General features: G+C 35.6%; 1 protein-coding gene across 3 annotated transcripts in view; it reads right to left on the bottom strand.

Moving 5' to 3' along the window:
• Positions 1-18,925, bottom strand: part of pacrg (PARK2 co-regulated) — a 160,611-nt gene that overhangs the window by 44,925 nt on the left and 96,761 nt on the right. Inside the window, exons 4-5 of one of the 3 annotated variants that reach the window (XM_068214400.2) lie at positions 17,362-17,511; positions 5,312-6,057 (exon numbers count right to left, since the gene is read on the bottom strand). In XM_068214400.2, the coding sequence (XP_068070501.1) occupies positions 6,032-6,057; positions 17,362-17,511 (176 nt within the window). In that variant the 3' untranslated portion in view covers positions 5,312-6,031. 3 annotated transcript variants of the gene reach the window in all.

Below are 18,925 nucleotides of genomic sequence, written 5' to 3'. Positions count from 1 at the left end.
TGTGCGTGCGTGTGTATTTATATGGTGGGGGGGCTCCAATGTTTGTATATGTTCATGGGGGGGGGCCCCAGAGAAAAAGGTTGGGAACCACTGCTTTAGAACACTACACTGCTCTGTTCGAAAACTTAATGTGTGGCATATGGAGGCATTTTACGGCTTTTCTAGAATACAGCTATAATAAAATGAAAATAAATATTTAAAACAGAAATAATGTTCATTGTGAAAACGTTAAACATATTAATTAGGTATGAGAAAAAAAAAAGCATTCCTTGGAGAGAAAAAAATACAGATATGCCAGATAAAGTGATAAAATGTCAAATTTGAAAGAAATGTATGTTATTAAAAAGTATAAATATAATAGATATAATATAGAAAAAATCTACTAAATTAAATTCAATATTTGAAAAGAAACTAATGTCATAAATTGAATGCTAAAGCTTAAGATTAAATGCAATTAAACAACTAAATATTGGAAAATTTATTGTAAAGAGGGCTAACAAGAGATACACTGGGGAAAAACCATGGAAAAGCATGTCAAGACTGCATGAAAAAAATTGATATGCCAGACAAGCAGAGAGAAAATATGAATCTCAGTTGATTAGTACTTAAAACATAAATAAAACAGTATTGTAAAAAATTTTTTATAAAAAAAGCTCTACAATTAAATTGGGGTATTTTACAACAGTATTTGTCATAAGAGATGCACTGCACATATGCAATACACATTCTGGATTATCATTACAATATTTGTAAGGATTACCTGAAAACGTAATCTATAAAAAAATATCCGTAAATAATTTTTTTTAATGTATTTTGTGATTCATGTTTTTATTTTTCAACATTTATATATGCCTTTGAACTGCATTATGAGACCTTAATATTTCTTCTCACAACTTTTAACCTTAAAAAGTTATTTAAAAAGTAACTTTTTTTTATAGTTTCAAGAGTTCACACTTAGCTGATGATTGACAATAAAGCATGTTTGGCATGCTGTCCCGAGAAAAAGCCCTGAGCTAGTAAGATCCTCAAGCTCGGGGCTCCCTCTCGTTTGTAGGGAGAGACGGGAGTTTGAGCTCAGGTAGGTCTAGATAACTCTATTTATAGCTACTGGCAGATTAAGAATTGCTGATTAAGAGCTTATCTATGGTACTGATTTGGTTTGGTCAATTTACCTATGTCGCATGTCTTTGAACTGTGGAAGGAAACCGGAGAATCCGGGGGAAACCCTTGCACGTGAATATGGGGAGAACAAGTAAACTCCGCACAGAAAAGTCAACTGGCCAGGTAAGGACTTGAACCAATGACATTCTTGCTGTAAGGCAACAGTGCTAATCACTGGGCCGTCATGCCGCCCTGTCAAGTAAGGGGGAGGAGTAGGGGTGGAAGGGGGGATTCTTCAAGACGAAGATGACTGAGGTAAGAAACTCTGGTTATTTATAGTGAGTTAGGAATCATCTGATTCAGGGTTTCTGCAGGTTTCACATAGTTAAATTTATTTTAAGGATTTTTTTTCTGAATATCCCAGGAAAGATTTTTCACTTGCCCTATCAAAAAATGATAAAATAGTTTTTGCATTTAATAATACAATAATACATTTTTTTAAAAAAAAAAAACTTTCAAATATATTTTTATTCACAAACCATATAACCCTTACCAAGAATATAAAAACATAGCTGCCAATTAATTCAGTCTACAATAATAATAATAATAATAATAATAATAATAATAATAATAATAATAATAAACAATAGGTCAGTTTTTTTGGTGATTGTGTGGGGAAAATTAGGACCTGTAAAAAAATAAGACCTATAACACAATATTTTTAGTAGATTTAGGACTTTTTAAGGCCTAAAACCTAGCTTTTGAGATTTTAGACATTTCAAGACTTTTGAAGACACCACGGATACCCTGTTATTGGTGAATTATGCATTAGCTTATGCATGACAAGCTGAGGTCATTCATACACAGTTTAGAAATCAACTTCACTTCAAGTGATATATTGTCTGGGTGAGTTGTATATTATGATACAAAAAACCTAACAAAAATTAAGCTGCCAGTACATTTCCTGTTATTTTAATTTACAGATTTATTTCTCTATATATTATTTCTTATACATTATATTATTTCAAACTACTAAAATGTCAATAAAAGTCACTTTGTTTAACGCTAGAGTTCAATTTCTAAGATCAAAAGTTAACAAATTAGAGATTTATGTTCCATAATGCAATATACAAATGTAAATAAAAGGAAAACACAAAATCCGAAAACAGTTAATTAACCGATATTGTTGCAGTGTATAACTTGCACAAAAGCAAACTCTAAAAGATATGGCTAGCTGTTTTTAAAGTAAATTCTAATAGCAGATGTGTACACAGCCCATCATCTCCACTCACTATTACAGTCAAACTCGGCTCTCAGTGAGCGTCATGCTTTCAGCAGGTCTGCAGAGAGATCGGAGTCTATTAAAGCAAACTCAGAAACAGAATCCACTGCGTGAAGAAGTCAATCCAGCCGATTAACGGAGTCCCTGCTGCAGGAGTACAGCTAGACGGAAAACTCACAAATCTAATCTAGAGACCTCAACCCTGTGGATGAGATGCTATTTGCATTGAAATAGAACCATCTTCAGCTGCCTGGTGTCAGTGATGTGTGTGTGTGTGTGTGTGGGTCTCAGGTGGTAGTGAACGTGGAAGTATTCGACTGGAGGCCTAACACTGAATTAAGGATACACACAGGTGCTGTAGAGTGGAAATGGAGTCTGGATAGCAGCCGCACAGATTTAGAAGCTTTGTCACATGAGATGCAGCATATGTGTGTGTTTGCGTGTGTGTGTGTGTGTGTGTGGTTGTATACATATTACAGTACAGGCACAGATGGCATTGTCAGTGGTGAACAATGAGCTCACTAGCTTAGCACAAGAACAGCAATCATCTATCCTGACGTGTGAATGTGTGTTACTGTATTTGTTTCTGTCTGATTGTGTGTGTTACTGTGTTTGTGTGCCTTATTCACTGTGGTGCTAGTGAACGTGGTGCATTATGCGACTCAACATTCTGTAGTAAAGGAACTACACAGTAAACACTACTGAACCAGGATAGAATAAGTTTTGTTTTTATTCATATTCAAAGTGAATATGCTTTACAAGCAAATAAACTTATGAGATTTGGGTCTGTTTTTTTTTTTTTTTGTTTTTTTTAGATATCTTACAAGTTTAAAGTGTTATCAAAACAGGGACATTGTAGTTTGGTTGTCTTGGCAAATTTAGTCCAAATCAAAAATAAAATATTATAAATAAAAACACCACTCAGTCTACTTAGTCATTTTTAAAGTCCTCATGAAATCAAAACTAAGCATAGGATTGTGTTAACCCACATTGCCAGTTTTAAGGTAAAAAAATTCAATTGTGCATGTCATTAAGAAAACTGAAAATATTTGCATTCTAATCTGAAAGTGCATTTCCTGATTGCTTTTAGTTAAATTGTCAGATCATGTATGTTTTAGGTATTGGGCCTGACTAACATATTTACCCCCCAGAATGACCAAGAGGCGACACTAAATAGAACATTCCATTGCAACAGCAGAGCCCAGCAACAGCCCTGCAATTCCACCATTTTGGGTTGAAAGTGATCGGCCGTCCATTAGATTTTATTGCTGTTGCGATGGCAAGCAGCTACTTTGTTTTTTATTTATTTATTAAAAAATATATAGTTACAACCTGAAAGACAACAATATAACACTTACTATCACAATCATCAGCACTTTTTATAGTTTATTTTATAGACTTATGATATGCTGTTGCTCTATTGCAATTTTTATTCCAAAATGGCCACCGCGGCATATAGTGGCTGTTTCCAAAATTGCACTAGAGTGTCGCCTCTTGTTGATTCTATGCTCTTTGATTCAGCTCGCAGCAGAAAAAACAAGCCACACCCACTGTTATTTAATATTATGTTTCTCTAGAAACTGTCAATACGCAATACAAAAAAAATAACGGTCGCAGCTTCCGATTTATGGGGACTTTAAGAATGAAACTATAAGACTAAAACTAGTTGATTTATATTAAAATTAGTCAGTAAACTTATTTTTAATTCACTTTGCTTAAAAAAAGTCAGTAAACCTGTTTTGTATTGTGGTAGACCTGCTAGTGTGGCATCAGCGTTGCCATGAATAGGACTCTCTCACTGTAATCTCTGCTCCTTGTGTGCTGATCAGGGACTGCTGCTGTCCATTGGAAGAGGGACATTTAATACACGCCATTGACAATGACGGGAGAGTAACATTCGGATGACTGCAGGAACACCACCGACTTCTCCCTCTTCCACTGCGTTCCCTGATCGGCATTTCGCTTCACCCAATCACCGGACCCCTTTGGACACAGAACTCACTGCCCAGCACATCCAAGCACAATTGTTTTCCTGCTCCACTCCCTTAATAAACACCCCTTTTGAGATTTGTACTACCTCTCTGCTCCAGTTTCCCCCAAAGTCGGAAGACATGTGCTATAGGTGAATAGGTGAGGTCCCAGTACTGGGTTGTGGCTGGAAGGGCATCCGATGTGTAAAACATGTGCCAGAATTGCTTCGCTGTGGCGACCTCTGAAAAAGAGACTAAGCCAAAGGAAAATATTTGAATTTTTTTTTGTGTGCAATTTGACATGCTTTGTTTTACAGTGCACTGTGTTCTGTGCCCTGATTAGTGCATTGTGTTCTGTGTCCTGATTGGCTGTAGACCATTGTCAATCAATCTCCTCTGTGCAGTGTCTCCTGTACTGAACAGAATACATTCAGCTTGCTAAATTGACAAATCTTTGATTGCTAGCAGGGTGACTCTGAAGTGCTGTACTGTATGCCTGCAAGTTTTCTCCCTACAATGTAAACGAAACGTTCTGCAACATCAAAGGCAGCCGCGGTAGAACCCAAAAGACAGGAGGATGCTAACCATTGCACAAAAAGTTGGACTTCTGGACATGCTAAAGGAAGGTAGAAGTTACATGTTACAAGAGAGAAAAGTGTAAAAATGTTATATAGGAAAAAAGTGCGCCTCAAGTCTCCCGACGTACATGGCAAGTTACTGAGCAAACTGGTAACAGCGGGAAAGCCGACCATACGACCCTGCCCCGTAGCGAAATGCAGTCATATGTACTACTGGCTACATAATTTGCGATCTCAAGAAATGTATATAGGGCTAAATAAAATGAGCCAATAATGTTGGTGAACCCTGTACACCTTTTAAGACACTTTACAATGTCAATATAAAAAAGCAGCAAGGTCAGTGATGGGTAAAATCAAACAATAGCAAACAGAATAAAATAAAATAAAATTTGTATTCATTAAGACTGCATAAAACTGATTAATTGCATAAAAACATATTATACGTTTATAATATTAGAAATGATTATCATTTTAAAAGATCTATGATCTTTTAAAATCATATTCTGAAAATGAATATTCAGAGTCTATTAAAACATACATAATGGTTTCCAAAAGAATAAAAAAATGTCACAGTTGAAAATTATTTAAATCATAAGCCCCCTACCCCCCGCCCCCCAAAAAAGCTTTGCCATCACAAAACAACATTGTATTTTTGCTGTAAATAGGTATTATTATTTATTATTTTTATTATTATTTTTAAAAATAAATTGTAATCATGAATAGTTACAGGAAGAACAATAATAATAATAAGAAGAACAATAATATTTTTGTTCAAGGCACTTGTGGTGAGCAGAAGATTTTTTTATTATTTAAAAAAAAAACATCTGAATGGTGCTGTAAATTCAAACAGTGAATTTTGCATGCTGAGTTGGTTCAGGTGTGGAACATTTGCCCTCAAGAACAGATGGTTTTACTTCTCAGCACATATGGAAGCAGGTCTGCTCAGGTGTCTGTACACTCTTCTCTCTCCCTCTCTCTCTTACAATAAAAATGTGATTAGCTGATCTGGGGCCACAGGACAACTCATTGCTTTACCATGTCCACTTCAATGCAACATAAACTGCTGTCATTCTATCCCTTCACACATGGCTGTTTTTACTTCATAATGATATGTATGTTTGATGAGCTGTAATAAAACAGATTGTAAAAAATTGTAAATAATCACAGACATAAATAGTGATATAAATCATTTAGAGATATAATCAGTGCACGTGGCATCTGTAGGCCCACATATGCATAATTCTAAACTTAGATCATTGTTCTGTAGTTGGATGTGGTCTTTATCTTTATCTATCAAATGAATCAGCTCCGTTTCCGTGCAAGATTTCTCACAGCCTTAGTTCCATCCTGAAAAATCAATGGACATGCAGATGGATTCCGGGTAAAATGCTGCCCATTCATTTAGCTCTAATTCACAAAAGCACAAGGAATTCAAGAAACGCTTCGTGAATTATCTGAGATCAGATAAGCATCACTGCTAGTGTTCTGAATGAGGGGAAAAAAACACCTCCGGTAATATAGCAAAACCTTAAAACAAAACAGAGGATGGCAGATCACTGTTTCTGCTGATTAATACACAGACAGATCGCAAGTCATAAAGACTGGAGAGATCAATAGAGAGAGCGAGAGAAAGAGAATGAGGCCATCAGTCATTTCAAAGACCACGACATTCAAGTTCATGTTTGAATGTCTAATAAATACAGAGAATGGTTAATGCACGCACTCAAACTAATTATCCTGATCCAGACATAATGCCTGTCAGAACACCGGACAACTGGGAGCCCTAAAGTTCAGCACACAAAATGTCATATTTTAAAGTTTAAAGGATGCATTCGTGTGAAATTCTGAGTAATGGCAGTAAGTTATGAACCATAAAACAAATAACCAATTTCTTTCAATATACAGTAATTCAGCCCTCCTGAATGATTAGCCCCGCTGTATATTTTTTCACCAATTTCTGCTTAACTGAATTAAGATTTTTTTTATATTTCTAAACATAATAGTTTTAATAACTAATTTCTAATAACTGATTTATTTTATCTTTGCCATGATGACAGTAAATAATATTTTACTAGACCTTAAAAATTTGACCTTTTTTTTAAAATGCTTTTAAAAAAATGAAAACTGCTTTTATTCTAGCCAAAATAAAACAAATAAGACTTTTTTTTCCAGCAGAAAAATACATTATAGCAAATACTGTAAAAACCTCCTTGCTCTGTTAATTTGGGAAATATTTAAAAAAAAAAAATTCACATGAGGGCTAATAATTCTGACTTTAATGTTAGTTTAACTTCAATGTTAATTAAGGACAGTCTGTTAAGTAAAGTTTAAAGGGGTGGTCCAGGGTGTATTTTTAAGGCTTGGTTGTGTTTATAAGATGCAAAGCAATGTGTGCTCATGCTTCATGTATAAAAAAAATCTATATTTCTTTTATGATAAATATGATATCGTAGTGGATCACCACTTTAATCCTGATTCTTTAATTCTGGTGTTTAGGAGTGCTCTCTCATCCCACTGCAAATGAGGTTTTTATTCATCAAAAAGAAGATTGCAGCTCTACTAAAGAAAAGGTGTGATTCAATACTTTTTCTCATTTTAAGAAAGGTTTTGATGGTTAGTCGCAGTTGTCAGGTTATTCCATTAAACAAACTTGTGGGGTTAAGCAGATATAAGTTGCTTTTAGTGATGTTGCTCACTGCAATAGCAGTAACTTCTAAAATGCTTTACTTATCTGATGATCTAAGACCTATTTATATAAGCTTGCAATTATGTTTTTTTTTTTGTTTGTTTGTTTAAATTTGTAGATTTAGGCATTTATATATTAAGAGCTCTGTCATCTGTATGTTGCATAGATACATAATATGTTGTTGTAGCAATGAGATGTTTGCTTTATGGTGCATTAAAGTAAAGGGAAGTGCAATATTTTTAGCTGGGAGTACTATATGCACTCTGTGACGACTGTTTATCTATATTTATCCAATGTGATGCCCAAAATTTAGGCAGTATTATTGACTAATAATGTTTGTCTTCAACTGTGTATGTGTATGTGAATGCCAAAGTATATGCAAAAGACACACAATGAAGTTTACCATAGCCTTAAATGTGATTTCCGCAGTAACTACATTCTATGCATAAGCTTCACTCGAAAGTATATTACCAAAAAAATAAAAAAGGAAAGCATAAATTAAATTCATAGAGGCCAGAGACCAAAACATAGGTGAGGAGGGACAGAAATAAACTAGAAATTCAGGCGCATAAGGTCAGGCGTGTGTATACGAGTGATAGCCAGACGTACTGTATGGAGAGACGGGTTAGTGGGAGAATGTTTTAGGGTATTCATGAGTCTGGCCTGTTATCAGTTGACCTTTAAATTGGAGCCGCGGCTCGGCAGGAAACCCGAGGGGGCCCGTCTCAGATTTGACTGGCTCAGAGCCCTCGACTCACTGACGATAAAGACTAGAGCAGCCTGTGGGCAAATCCACACCATATGCTTCTATGCATATATATGTACAACAAAAGATATATATTGAGTGGCTGTGTTAGAGTAGCATCATTAAGGGCTCTGAAGCATGTTGAGACGGAGTAGGGGGGCACAGATAGAGGTGTATGAATGAGGGTGGGCTTGCCAGAGCTGTTCTCTTCCCTCTGGGGGCAACAGTGGCAGAGATGATGAATTCATCACAGCTGTAAGACTCCTGCAGGAGGCCAGATTGGCTCAAATCCCCCATGAGAGGAAGACATGTGACACAACAAAAAAATCACAAGCCTTTAGAGAGTGGGCTTTGAAATTTATATTGCATTGTGTTTGTGTGCTATAGTGTTCTTATGAATATACTTTTTTACAAGAGAAGAGAGTCTTGTATCTGCGGTGATAAACCAAACTTTATTAAGAAATCTCTCAGAAACATGAACTGGCAGTAGATTTTGGAGCAGATGTTCTCTAGTGGTGTCTGGAAGAGCATGCACAGCATAAAACATATGCCAGTGTAATTGGAAGTTCATTCCGCTGTGGCAAACCCTGATAAATCAGGGACTAAGCCAAAGGATGGTAAGGGAGTGAGTGTTCTCTAGTGTACAAGTATACAAATGCACACCAGCAAGGTGTTGGGGTGGGAAACCAGGAACAAATAAAGCCCTATGACCTCTAATGAATTAATTTTCAAAATTGGGTAAAATAAAATAAAATAAAATAAATAAAAAAATAAAAATAAAAAATAAAAATAAAATAAAATAAAATAAAATAAAAAAATAAAATAAAATAAAATAAAATAAAATAAAATAAAATAAAATAAAATAATAAAATTAAATTAAATTAAATTAAATTAAATTAAAAGTACTAATATATAAAACAAAACAAAATAAAATAATTATCATACATAAAATAATCACAAAATAGAAATAAAAAAGTGTAAGAAATCTCTCATGGACTGGCAGTAAATTTTGGAACAGATGTTCTCTAGTAGCGGCTGGAAGGGCATCCGCAGTATGAAATATAAGGCAGTGTAATTAGAAGTTCATTCCGCTGTGGTGATCCCTGATAATATTATATATATAACAACAGTCAAGATTTTTTTACAGCATTAAATAATAAAAAATATTTATATACTGTTTTTTTTATCATTTATCATTTAGCATTTATCTTATTTATATATATATATATATATATCTTAGTTCTTAACTGAAAAGAGTAGATCATGTTGATACAGATTTATAGTAAATTTAAACATTGCTCAAGTAAATTTTAAGAATTCACATTGTGCTATTAACCAATCTGGTTGAATATGTTTTTTGACCACCTCTAGAAGTGGTAGAAACTGGACAAGCTCAAAAATTGTAGATCCCATTTACACCTGTTTTTGTGATCAGACTGATAAAAACACATCTTAATACCAGGTGTACATAGAGCCATTGTTGCCCATCAGTCTCATAGCATAAAATACTATTGACAACGAGTGATAAGAAAAAAACTGAGGCTAGCGGGAGCTCTGCCATACACACAGTATACAAGGGATCAAGATCACCACATACATCCCTTAACCCAACATATATAAAATGACTACTCCATAGACACAAGCAGTGTTTTATTTAAAAAGGAACCTCTCAGAGCATTGTTTAAGCTCCTTCAGTTGCCTCTGGTGCTATAAGGGGGTGTGTGTTGGTGGATATCAGACACTGCATTCCCAGCAGGAAGATTCATAGGACCAAAAGAGTGTATCACAGCAGGTCTTCAGCAGATTAATGTGGAAAGCAGACTTACAGCACAAAGATAATGCAGGCCAATAAAAAGACGCACACGCACGCAGAGCACAGGAGTGAAGCCGAGGCTAACGGCAGAACAGCTCGAGGTCGTTAAGCATCATTAGCAGGACATTTGTTCACACACATTTTTCAGGAAGCATCCCGCTAGGCTGAGAGTGTGTTCTCCTCAAGGAGTGTGTACTGGACAAAGGCAAGCAGGCAGGAAATAGAGTTTGTGTGTGTGTGTAATCTACTGCATGATGGAGCAGATCTGTCCCTCATAAGAGACGTCACCATGTTTGATTAACAACAGGACTCGATCCCAGCCGGAAAACAACACAAGCGTGTAAACTGCATCTGTGATTTGCATGCATTTACAGTTCCAGCGTGTTCAGTAGTTTCAAGCACAGCAGCACAAAAACACACACACACACACACACACACACACACACACACACACACACACACACACACACACACAAGTGAAAATGCTGAAAGGCTACTATCGTGAAAAAGTGTGTCTGGAGCTCAAGTGACCATAAAAGCAATAAAAAGTAAAAATAACATGGCAAGATATCAGTACTACTTATTGATTGAAGCACGAGGGGTTAAACTTGCTGACTCGTGCTGTTTAATGATTTAAACAGGCTGAAATAACATTGGGAAAAGCGCACACAGTTCATTTATGAGTTCTCCAGAGTCAAGGAGCTTGGCCTAGAACAAATTTACCACTAATTTTATTTTTAAAGGAATAAGCTAACTCAGAAAATTGTACGGTTTGTGTAGATCAGAATGCCCAAATCATGGGGTTGATTCCATAAACTGATAATGTATACTTTAAATTTACTATAAACCGCTGTACAAATTAGACCCCAACTGCAATTTCTTCCATAACTTATTCATTCCTCCTGTCAAGATAATTTTTTCTATGGCAGACTGTCCATATTTCCATAACAGAACAAGATAGGTTATAATTTATATTGGAAATATAAGGACAGAAAATGTATGTGTGTTATAGTAAAAGTCTGTATAGAAATCTATAATTTATTAAAGATTTATATTATCATAGGGCAGCACGGTGGCTCAATGGTTAGCACTGTCGCCTTACAGTGAGAAAGTCGCTAGTTCGAGTCCCAGCAGGGTCAGCTGGCATTTCTGTGTGGAGTTTGCATGTCCTCCCAGTGTTCGTGTGGGCCTCCTCAGGGTGCTCCGTTTTTTCCCATAGTCAAATCCCATGCGCTATAGGTGAATTGCATGAACTAAACTGGCCGTAGTGCATGTGTGTAAATGGGTGTTTCCCAATACTGGGTTGAAGCTGGAAGGACATCCGCTGGGTAAAACATATTCTGGATAAGTTGGCGGTTCATTCTTCTGTGGTGAACCCTGATGAATAAAGGGACTAAGGCAAAGATAATGAATGAATGAATGAATGAATGTTAGTATTACTATTATACTAATAGACAAATTAGTATTATTATTATACTAGTAAACAATCTCATGTGTTTTACTCTTCCAGTTTGGGGGTGCTAAAATACTTTACATGACTTTGAAAGAAGTCTGTATAAGCTCACTAAAGCTGTTAAAACAGACTTAAAATATGAACTAGTATACAATAAACGATTTCCATTTGAAAGCATTTTAAAATACATTTTTTGCCTGTGATGAAATACTCTTTTTAGCAGCCATTATTGCAGAGTTTAGTGTTAATTTAAAAAAAATATTCAAATTAATTTGGTTTGGTGCTCATTTTTCAGAAATATTAAATGAATGAGTTCAAAATAACATTGTTAACAATAATATTGTTTTTTGAAACAATAAAAATAATGTACTCTATTATTCGATCAATTTAATGGTAATAAATTACTATTACCTCTATTTTCAAAGCAACAGTAAAAGGAGTTGAGCTGATTAGCCATCTCCAGCCGCTTACATCAATGCAACTTCAGAGAGGATTTACATCGTCCCTTGTGAAGTACATTTGTCATGTGCTTAATCCCTTGCCAAGCATATCGAAAGTTACTTTGTTTAAAAGATTCCGCTATTTTTTGTTTGTATGCATACTTCTTGCTCTATTTGTATTTGTCTTTTAATATCTCTCTGTGTCTCTCAGACCCACCATATCCTGATTTCTATGTGCATTCCTTTTCTTGTTTATTCGTTAAGTATTTCAACACCCATGGTTTATCACTAGGGTATATATTAAATCTTAATGTTTTGGCTGGAATAACAGAATCCATACAAAAATGTACGTATCAGTAACTTTTTCAACTTGATCAAAGTTGAATGTCATCCGCACTGAAAATATCCCACTCTGTACATTCAAAACACCTATGCATAGCCATTATACTATCATTGTTCCATTCTTTAACTGACTTTTCCCGGGGTTTATCCCTTTCAAGTAGTCTCTGATAAACAGGACATAGGTAAACCACACTGTGACCAGCCACTACGAGTGGAGAACTGATGAAGTATACACACATTTTTATCAGTTGTATAGCACATTTCCAAAGTCTTTTCCCTCCTTGTAGTGCTGTCGACATATTGATAATATGTACACAAGCACTTCTTAACATCACAGTTATTAAAATCGCCCATAATAAACTTTGGGGCATCGAGGGAAATTGTTTCAAGTCTCTGAGATAGATTGTAGATGAATTAATTAAATAGACGAATCTGAGATAGATTGTAGACAACTTAATTAAAAAATTGAAGGAAAGGTGAAAAAAACACTTTCTGCCCTCAAACCTTTGAGCAGTTTCTAAAACATAACACTGGAATCACTTCTTGTAATTGGAAAACATACAAATGAACTGGTTAAATTACACAGAAAAATATTTTTGCTTTTGTAATTGTGCTTAATTGCTGTAATAGTGCTGGGCAAATGTGACCTTGTGAAAAAATTCCAGATTCAAAAAGCAAGCTCTCATAGACACACAACACCACAGTGCCAACAGCTGCATCCTGGGGAACAAAAGACCACTGTGTAGACACAATTTCCCTCTGGCCACACTGCCACAAGGCAAAGAAACACACACACACAATCTCACAAAGTACACAAAGCGGCCCGTGACACACTCTGTGAGAGTGATCCGGTTCAGCACGTCCGAGACATTCACAACCACCATCTCCCCCCAGAGGAATCCAGACAAGAAAAGCGTATCATTTTTAGCCCGACTTCAATTAACCGCAAGTCTCCAAACATCTCTCTCTCTCTCAAACTACTTCAGTACGCCACAGAACTAAAAGGTTTGTTTGCTTAAAATAGCATCTTCACATTTCGAAAGTCGACAAGATGCACAACGTCTAGTGTCTGACAGCCAAAGAAAACTGATGTTTGGATCTAACCAGTCCTGATCTGGGCTTGTAAACCAGGCATTAAACACTTAAGAGACTTTACCTAGCGCTAATTCACAGAGGAGATTAGCATGGAGCCTGGAGCTAATGAGAGGAGCTTTCTCTGTTCCTTGGGCGCTCCTTCTTTTGCTCAAACAAAACATTAGCAGATAATGTAACGGAATTAAGAAGACAAAAGCTTCAGATTGGATATTGATCAGAGGAGTGAGGTGGCAGCATTTCGGCTGGTTAAGCCTGTGATGAGGTGATTGATCCACAATGCTTGTCCTCACGTCTCAAGCTGTCTGGCAGGACTATAGTCTGCCTGACAAAGGCAGTGAATAGAACCACGAACCAGTCCGACATTGAGACACAAAGAATGCAGAACACTCACTGCAAAACCGTTCAAAAGGATGACAGACAACGGATGACAAAAAGAAAGAAATACAACTACAAAATCAATGTAAATTTAGGCGTCAGATGATGCACGCACTTGTATTGGCATGTAGAAAGTTGGTATAAGCACTCAGTAATGATGTAGAATATTCAATGTAAGGGTTCTGCAATGATGTTGAAGGTTCAATAAGAGTGACTCGGAGCAGTGCCGATGCCTGCTGATCTGAGACCAGCTTTAAAGATCAGAGCTGAAGGCTTGGATTCTAAAAGACAAGCACTGATCTCCAGCAAGACAAGGGCCGCAGGGATCAATGTAAAATCAATGGTAATTGTCAGTGTTTTTCTATGCGCCTGGATCAGAGATACCAATTTAACCTAGCAGGAGAAAAAGTAAAGAAAGTAGACATAAATATGTACTATATAGCACTAAGGCTGGCTAATATATAGTTTCAGTATCGATATCACAATGTGATCATTCACAATAGTTACATTGCAGGATCTGCAATGTTGAGTTTGTAATATAATTTATCATTTGAATGTGTTTTTTAGGCCTGTGAATATATGAGGAATTAATAAACATTTAGACATTACAAATTGTTCTTTTGTGGCTATAATTTTATTGAATAAATTTTATCTTTATTATTTAATTACTATACCTGACAGGCAAACTCGTTAGATTCAAAAAACAAGAAAATTTTAAAACAATAAAATTGAAAACATTAACATTTCTATGGTATCTTTTTCTTTATTGTATGTATTTATTGATTGTATATTAATTTTTATTTAGATGCACTCCCACTGCAGAATCATCCAAAATCATTTTAAAATGATCAATCCTTTCAAAATAGAGATCAAGTTGGAGATTTAAGTAATCTGGTGAAATTATATTCATATTACAATATATATTGCAGAATAACAAAATATAACAATGTTAGATTTTTCCAATATCATGCAACCCTTTATAGCACTGACCACGTATACCAAAATGAAACAAAAACTGTACATCGTGGTGTCTCAAGATGCAACTTAAAAAGGACGGAAATGCTTCCCCTTGCATTTTTAATTTACAAGCTATTCACAAATTAAAATATATATGGACTATAAGCAGATTTTTTTAAAGTTGTATTTTTAGACTCATTGTTTTTAAAAATGACTTGTTATTTAATCCCCACACGTTCGAGTGGTAATGTATTTCTGTCTACGAGCAATTCCATGCAAATGTCAACCCTGCCATGAAAAAAAATTACGTTTTTAGCAAAATAGTAAAACCCTTTCTATGTTTTTTGTGTAGGCTAGTATTTAACAGTAATCTAAAATACTCAAAAATGTCTTTGTCAAGGTTCTCAATCAACTATTTGATTTACCAAAGTCACATAATTGGCAGTTTCACATCGGTTACATCCATAATGTAGCTTTTTTCTTCATTATAAATACAAAAATATAAAAATAAAATAAAATCAATCATTTTTGTTCTATAGTGAGCCAACTCTTATCCTTTTGATTAGCATTATTTCTTTTGGGTTGTTCAGTTTAATTCACAGAATGTTTTTGGTCACATGCATAATTCATGTTTATTTCCCCCATTTAACGTATACATTTTTTACAAATTGATATTTTTCTCTGTGGTGAACTCTGTGGTTAGCTGTTTTGGAAAACAGATGCTTCAATACAATGTTAACGTATACTTTCTCAGTGAATTTATGTTTCGAGTTTTACTGCAGATGCCACATCCATAAAGCTGGAATAGTTCCTACTTAAAACTTCAAGGATAAAATTAATTCAAATATTTCCTTACTGAGTCCCACACAGATCGATATCATATCTGAGTCCATAAATATTAAAAGCACTTAGTTCACATGATACATTTAAATTTTTTTATTGTATTTCGTACACTACCGGTCACTAGGGTACACTTGTGGTCAGTAAGAATTTTAAATGTTTTAAAATAAGCTTCTCCTGCTCACCAAGGCTGCATTTATTTAATCAAAAATACAGTACAAATTGTAAAATTGTGATATGTTATTGCAGTATATTAGTGGTGGGCCGTTATCGGCGTCAACGTGCTGTTAAAGTGAGATTCTTATCGTGCAATAAAAAAATATTGCTTTTAATTTATTCTCAAAGTTGGGTTGGAAGCTGGGGCTATTCTACACAAGCTATGAAGACTTTTACCTTGATATTTTAGCGAGGATGTATACCTGACCGGTAAGCCATCTGACAAAAAAGTGCCCTTCTGAATGAAAGGATGCCTGACTTTAACTGCAGTTTAACAGTTTCAACTCATGAACATTTCATTCATCCCCCGTGACAAACTGGGGTACTAGACGCAAATAAGGAGTAAGGACAGGTGAGAGTGTTATGGAATTTAATAACGCAGAACCAAATGGAAAGAAAAAAATTCCGCATTTCGCGATTTGTGTGTGTGTGTGTGTGTTTGTGTGTTTGTGCGTTCCGGAGCGGTCCTTTACTGACAGCCGTGTGAGTGGATCTTGTCAGAAAATATGGCGAAAAGTCCTACATGGCGATAACAGTTTGATTGCGGTGTTTACTTCAATAATGCCACTAATATATGCATACTCCATGTATTAATACCATTTCTGTTTAGTTCAGTAATGACTTTCGTCGGATTAAGGTTATCAAAAATCGCTGTTTCGAGCTTATGTAGGCCTAAAATTCATGTTTAACTGAATAAACAGTTAGTAAACACAAGTACCTGTACATCTTATTGAACATCATTTATTTTCATCACCAATTATCATAGTAGAACAGTTTTTCAAGCAGTTTGTGATGCATTTGGAAACAGGAGATGAGCCCCTGGTCTAATGCGCCACCAGGCTTGAGAGACCTGTTCTTAAAGGCTTATTATTTGGGTAGCTAAATGCCTTCGGCAGAATTCAAATGAAGAGATTAATCTAGATTAAAAAAAATCTACTCCCACCTAAAATAATAACTGTTCAGAGAAATTTACAATTTAATTTAATAATTTATTTTCAGCTTCATTACACCAGTCTTTAGAGTCTCATGATTCTTCAGAAATCACTAATAGAAATCATAGTAATAAAAGCAATAATGACTGGAGTAATAATTTCATTTGAAACTAAATGAACATACAATAAGAAAGTAGGTATTTAAAATTTTTATCAATATTTTACAATTTAACACTTTTTTTACATTCAATAAATGCAGCCTTGATGAACAGAATAATACAAATAAAAAAAAACATGAAGAAAACTGATCCCAAACTTTTGACCGGTAGTGTACTAAAAGAGTTGTAATTAAGAAGATCTTCAATATTGCATATAAATCAAAGTCTCAAAGTTACAATAAACTGCTGTTTTGTTAAAACAAATAATTTTTCCATTTTACTGTGCACAAAAGCAGCCGCTCTGTAGAACACCACACAGAGCCTTGAGAGACTTACTGCTTTAACAATGTAACTTTGAGACATGTAAGAGCTGCTTACTGTTCATGTTCTTGAAGATGTTGAGGATGGGAAGAATCTGTCTGTAGTACGGGACCAGTGCTTCACCCACCATCTCTGCTGAAACAACCAGATGCTGCAAAACCTTCAGCGTGGTGCAGATGACCTGTCTGTTCCTTGTGTTCAGAGCATCTGCAGACAGATTGTACAGAGGGTAAAGAGAAGCTCCAGAAAACTCAACATTTTGGCAATGTGTGAAAAATGTTAGCTATGAACACTAATGAGATATTATTTTTGCACATTCTCGCTCTTAGTTTACATTCAAAACCTGGAAATGTTTCCTTCACACATTCTGCACGGATGGAGGAAAGTGTCAATTTTGTTTCTGAAGCTTTCATTTGCATCTTGCATGATTTCCCACAATCCTATGGTTCAGTGGTTAGTGGAAAGAATAACAGAGCGGCTGAAAGAAATAATTAAATTCATAAATATCCATTTTTCAATGTATGATTTGATTTCTCCTGAGAAGTAAGCTTTTATGGTAATTAAAAATATGTTTGGTTATCGCTTGAATGGCTTAATTGAATTTGTTCTAGACCATTAGACATAATGCTATGCTGTATCTGATGCCTGCCGGAAGAAGTTTTCAGGAGTTTTCAGGGAGTTAAAGGGAGAGCTTATTTACACATTTTCACACTATTCAGGCTTTCTTCTGTGAAACATAAAAGAAGATACATTGAGTCAAAGGCCACCAAAGCGGTTAACAACATTCATAAAAACAACCTTTTGTGTTCAGCAGAAAAAAAGACATTTTATTCTGAATGACAGCTGTGTGCCGTACTTTCCCAATCATTTCCATTTACTTGCCGCTCTCCTATATCTGTATCATACACTATGAAATTCTAATTACCAAACAAACACGCCAAACTGTTTTCCAGCAGTGTGACATTTGCACCGAAGGAGTGTTCAATAATTCATGGTGTGTGACGCGTCTGGAGGAGTGAAGATCTGTTTCTAAATCTCTCCAAATAAAGGCACCATTAATTCCACCTTCATATTAGACTCTAAAAATGAACGAGCTCATATATACCTATTCCTTTTCTAAATACCACAGGAGCGCGACATTTAGACACCTCAAGTAATTGCGTTAGTTTAACTCCTGATACAAACACCTTTGCAGTTATTTCTTTGAGAGAGGAGAGAAAGTTGATCCATCCATCCATCCATCGATCGATCGATCGATCGATCGATCGATCGATCTATCTATCTATCTATCTGTCTGTCTGTCTGTCTGTCTGTCTGTCTGTCTGTCTGTCTGTCTGTCTGTCTGTCTGTCTATCTATCTATCTATCTATCTATCTATCTATCTATCTGTCTGTCTGTCTGTCTGTCTGTCTGTCTATCTATCTATCTATCTGACTACCCAACCATTTTCCACACACCTGTCCATTCATCCATACACCCACCCAACCAACCATCTTTCCATCCATCCATCCATCCATCCATCCATCCATCCATCCGTCCGTCCGTCCGTCCTTCCGTCCGTTCGTCCGTCCTCCGTCCGTCCATCCATCCATCCATCCATCCATCCATCCATCCATCCATC

This window comes from Danio rerio, chromosome 17, assembly GCF_049306965.1.
Source record: "Danio rerio strain Tuebingen ecotype United States chromosome 17, GRCz12tu, whole genome shotgun sequence".
NCBI lineage: Eukaryota > Metazoa > Chordata > Actinopteri > Cypriniformes > Danionidae > Danio > Danio rerio.
The sequence above is the reverse complement of the archived record's forward strand: the minus strand, read 5'-3'. Positions and strand labels throughout refer to the sequence as shown.